Source organism: Priapulus caudatus, unplaced genomic scaffold, assembly GCF_000485595.1.
Source record: "Priapulus caudatus unplaced genomic scaffold, Priapulus_caudatus-5.0.1 Scaffold36, whole genome shotgun sequence".
NCBI lineage: Eukaryota > Metazoa > Priapulida > Priapulimorpha > Priapulimorphida > Priapulidae > Priapulus > Priapulus caudatus.
Genome location: NW_014577097.1, coordinates 688,223 through 693,222, shown reverse-complemented (window position 1 = coordinate 693,222; position 5,000 = coordinate 688,223). Strand labels below are relative to the sequence as shown.

The 5,000-nt window shown below is 48.9% G+C and overlaps 2 protein-coding genes across 2 annotated transcripts in view; both read right to left on the bottom strand.

The window, feature by feature from the left end:
* The window catches only part of LOC106818429 (nuclear factor erythroid 2-related factor 2-like), a 4,601-nt gene extending 138 nt beyond the window's left edge, over window positions 1-4,463 (bottom strand). The window contains exons 1-2 of the mRNA XM_014823141.1: window positions 4,181-4,463; window positions 1-219 (exon numbers count right to left, since the gene is read on the bottom strand). The exon at window positions 1-219 is cut by the window's left edge and continues 138 nt beyond it. Coding sequence (XP_014678627.1) covers window positions 1-219; window positions 4,181-4,447 — 486 coding nt within the window. The 5' untranslated portion in view covers window positions 4,448-4,463. The remainder of the gene's footprint in view (window positions 220-4,180) is intronic.
* LOC106818062 overlaps window positions 4,447-5,000 on the bottom strand; it is a 12,825-nt gene continuing 12,271 nt past the window's right edge. Inside the window, exons 4-5 of the mRNA XM_014822787.1 lie at window positions 4,497-4,540; window positions 4,447-4,462 (exon numbers count right to left, since the gene is read on the bottom strand). Coding sequence (XP_014678273.1) covers window positions 4,447-4,462; window positions 4,497-4,540 — 60 coding nt within the window. The remainder of the gene's footprint in view (window positions 4,463-4,496; window positions 4,541-5,000) is intronic.

Sequence of the window (5,000 nt, the reverse complement as noted above, 5' to 3'; positions counted from 1 at the left end):
CGGCTCGTCGGCGGCGTCCGCGGCGGTGGCGCCCTCTGCATGCGGCGAGCCGTCGTTGCGCACGAGCACGATGCTGCCGTTCAGCATCTGCTGCAGCGAGAACTCGTCGGCGCTGTACGGCCGGCCGGCATCGTCGCGCAGAGCGCCGAACACCTCGCTGTAGAGGCTCTCGTAGCGGCGCTCATACGCACGCAGGTCCTCCTCCACCGCCTTCTTCTCCTGCAACGACAACAAGCCACATGTGAGCAGGAAGGGGGAAGCCCAGCAGACGACCAGCAGAGGGGTAGCCTAGCAGAGGAGGGAGACAAGCAGGGGAGGGGGAGATCAGCAGAAGGGGAAGACCAGCAAGAGGAGCGAGACCAGCAGAAGGAGAAGACCAGTAGAGGGAGAAGCCCAGCAAGGGGGCAGCTTAGCAGGGGGAGCAGCCCAGCATCCTACCCCGAATCGCAACACCCTCCATCATACATCAAACACCCGCCATCATACCCTGCACACAACAGCCTCCCTGACTACCCGCATCACAACACCCACCGTAGTATCCTGCACTGCATCCCCACGCCGTACATCAAACACCCGGATCGTATACTGCACACTACAGCCCCCGTACTAGTACTACCCCTAATTCACAACACCCACCATCGTACATCGAACACCCGGATCGTATTGAGATACGAGCAAACCCGTCAGTGCTCAATTTTCACACGACAACCACATCCCAGCCGACTTCCAGTGCAGGGGCATTGACAAAAATTCAACCCCCCCCCGACCAACCCCATACGATCCGCATCAGAAAGAAAAGAGAAGCCTGCTGGATTCACAATCTAAACACTATCCAGCCATACGGACTCAATCTACGAGTAGAGATTGCGAGATAGATAGAAGATAGTAATAACCCTCCCACCAGCATAGTATATATATACGCAAATCCCTCGAGTACGCAAGGCTAATTCTCAGCCGACACTCTAGGGTAGCGGGCGATCTTTCTACAACTTTTATAGTTACAAATTAAGTCGCGTCGATTTTCGTGTTTTACGAATTCGAAGTTGTGTACTGTAATTTTACTTATCTGTGTTCATACATCGTACTTTACTGCCACCTAGATTAATTCCTGAGACTTGGTACAAGTATATATATGGGTTTCGTAAACAGTATCTACCAAACGAGATAATGACTATCTCCCTGTTCTATCCATTTTTTATAAAACAAGATTTCGTCGACGTCCTCTTTATTTCTTCTGCGTGTAGGCCTACTTCGTTGATCGATTTTTACGATTTCAATAATCACTGGATGGGGAACGGGGGTCGATTCCCAGTTTACAAGCTAAAAATATGTTATTTCCTAGGTTCTAGCTGTTATAGTCTATTTCCTAGGTCCCGGTTGATCAAATTGGCCATTTCGGTTTCCTGTATCCCCGAATATATTGGCATTTCCATTCCCGAATCGCGAAAAATTTACCTGGTATTTCCCGAATCCCGGATACCGCATCCCGAAATTAACCCCCCCCCCTCCGCCGCTGTCTAGCCACGCCATATGCCAGCTACATGCATGCATAGATATATGCAAACACAAGATGGGTTTGTATAATATCTATGATGCATGGCGGTAACTTCAGACACATCGATAGAGCTCTACGAACCTAGCATGGGAAGAACCCTGTGGGGAAATTATTTATCATTGTGCACGATGATCAAACAGAACATATTCACAGTTCCTCTTCATTCTTTGTCCCGCCGTGCACGAATCGTTAAAGCGCGACCAGCCGAGTGCATACATGTAGTGTAAGTGCCTTTCACGGTTCGCCGATGCCCTACAGAGTGCCCAGCCGAACCATGGCCGACCGATACACACACACACCTGTACACAGACGTAGGTGCTGTTGTCGTAATACGGCGAGATTGGTGTGTCCTTGTAACGACAGCTAAAGGTGTATACAATCCAACCAAATCTCAACTACGGCGAGAAACCGAATCGGCTGTCATGCAGACGTCCGCGCTCGTCAGTAGTGCGTAACAGAGAGGATTAGTAAACAGACGCCGGAATCTTTTTTCACCTGAAGCTCGCCTGGTGTGCATGGCCCCATTGATCGGAAAGAGTTTCTCGTTTTCGTTACTGGATACGGCCGCGCGCACACACGCACGCGTATACACACACGCGCGCACGTACACACCCGCACGCGCGCGCGTACAAACACGCACGCGCGCACGTACACATATGCAAGCACACAGGTAAAATGCGAAATAGAAATCTAGAAATACCGTGTATTACGTGGGTGGCATGGGCAGACAGCGTAAGACACCGTAGTTATATATTTCTGTTTTACATTCGTATATATTATACATTTTAGGTATGCCTTACTTCATTGGTGCTTGTTATTCTTCATTATGCTGGTCGTAATATATAGTATATATATTAATATATATTTAGTGCGAATATTGTGAATTTTTATATTCCTATATATTTTCATGGGTGTCCGTGTTTTGACTGGTACCCGGTCGACAGTTCCACACGCTACACTAACAGCGTCAGTGTAGCCAAGGATACTTGCCGGAGTGAAGGTGGCGAACGGGTACCAGTCTAGCATCAGGCGGGCATTTCATTATTTACGAAAAGTAAACACAGTAGGCTTAGCTACAGGAACTGTCCACGTCGATGACGCCCCATTTATGCCCATCAACGAAGAAGGCGGGGCTTATTCTGATTACGGAGATGCGAAAATGCAACAGAATGACGTAGCGCCGTGCGCTAAACAGCGTGTTATTTTGGTTTTTGTGCCAAACTCTATCGTAGGAAACCGTTCTAGCCTAGCAGAATGCCCTGGTTCCTGAGATCGGCGATTCCGTGCTCTAATGGTATTATACCTAGAAGTTATAATAGAGAGGTGCAGCGTAGACTGTGATTGGAAGAGACAAAGTGTCAATCCTCGGCGCGCCTCGGCATCATGGCCGCATCACGTCAAGAGTACATAATAGAGAGGACTATATTTAGTCTATTATGTACTCTTGATATATATATATAGTGTCACATATATATGCATGCGTCAGTGTGCGGCAGCGTGAGTGCGGTGTCACAGTGCGGTGTGCGGTGTGTTGCAGAGGAGCATTTGCACGTCATTTACAGGAAATTGTCGGCAATAATAGGCGAATGAGAGTAGAGAATAATTTGTTTGTAAATGAATTTCGTATTTATTTAGCATAACATTTTATTTAAACGCTCCAAGTGCATGTGTGCATGCCAGGGGCGTAAATCCCGGGGGGGGAGGATGCATCCCCCCGCTCTTGAAGGAGGGGGGGGATGGCCTGTACAAATATCCCCCCTAAGATTCAAAAAAAAAAGAGAAAAAAAAGAATAGCCAAAAAGTATGGTTGCAAACATATAAAAACACGTGAAATTGTGAGAAATTGCAATTCTTACCTGTGTTTTAATACATGTATTATTACTATAGTAACCTAACTGTGTAAGCTCTCTGAAAAGTCATGAAAAGTGTTTTGAATCCTAACTTGTAGGGTTGAGTCTAGGGTTGAGATAGTGTCATCAGACATGAGAATATGGCTTAAATATTTCAAAATTTTCTGGGGGGCATGCCCCCAGACCACCCTAGCACTGGCATGCCTACTGCACGCGGGCCTGCCTGCGGCAGCCAAGTATAATTTCGCCCCCGGCTATCGCCGATCATCCCCCCCACCACTCCTCGGTACGGATTTACGCCCCTGGTGCACGCGCACCCTTAAAATACATATCATGCACCAGAGATATAAACATACACAACACCAACGCCTTTCTTTTTCGTATCTTGGATTATTTTAAGAGATAAAAGACCTTAGCTACAATATAGAACAAAGTACAGAGATTAGATAGTATATATACATAAAATATGATAGGCATATGGTGCTATAGTTTGTCGCCGGCTGGATAATATGAGAATGCAGTTTTGTTGACTCAAGAAAGTTTTATTTCACATTAAAAAAAATTTATATGTACAAAGAAGAAAGAAATGATAGTTTCAGAACCTTCTCGAAATGGCATTTCGAAAATGCTACAGCCTCCGTCCCATCCCGAATCACAACACCCACCATCGTACATCCGACACCCGAATCGCACGTACTCTGCACGCTACAGCCTCCGTCCCATCCCGAATCGCCGCCTCCCCCTCCCCCCTCGCCCCACCGCGCGTCGTGCGTACCCTGCGCAGGCTGTTGCGGGTCGACCGTAGCTTGCCGACGACCGAGCCCAGGTCGACGATGTTGTCGAGCTTGCGCTTGCGGCAGCTCTGCGCCGCCGCCTTGTTCTTGCCGCGCCGGCGAACGTCGCGGATCACCGTCAGCTGCACGTCGGTGAGATCCGGGTGCGCCTGCAGCAGCCGCGTGAACTCGTCGATCGGCAGGTGAACGATCTTGCCGATGCTGAATGGCACGTTGAGCGCCTGGACGCGCTTCTCGTCGCGTGACATCAGCGCCCCCTGCCGCTTGGCGACGGCGGCGCGCTTGTCGCGGGCCGACGCGGGCCGCGCTCGCGGCTGCTGCGGCCAGCCGCCCTGCGGAACCTGTGCGCAAGACAAGCGAACATCAATCATGCTTCCTGCTGCCGCCGTCGCGATAGCCAATCGCGATCGAACGCGCAGATGTGAGGGTCGTCTAAGGCAAATGCCAAAGTGTCCTTTACATGCATGTGTTTGTTTTATAAGGCAGTAAGTCTGCTAACCGGTTTGGGGATGTACGAGATGCTAGCATCCAAGACGTCTGACGTGAATTCTAGACTCTCTAAGAGATGCTTGCGACCGATTATCCCCAATCTCCACCTCGCATGCAACTTACGCGAGCATCTTTATTACATCAGCACTGACAATACAACAAGATCAAGAGCGTATTAAGAAAGAGAGCGTACAACGGTGAAATGCTGAAAACTTTGCCTTTTCTATTTTGATGATTCTTTGCAGTATTATTGATCAGCTGTCCTACCTTGCTAATATAAAACAAACCGCTTGTCCCTACGACGCCCCTACA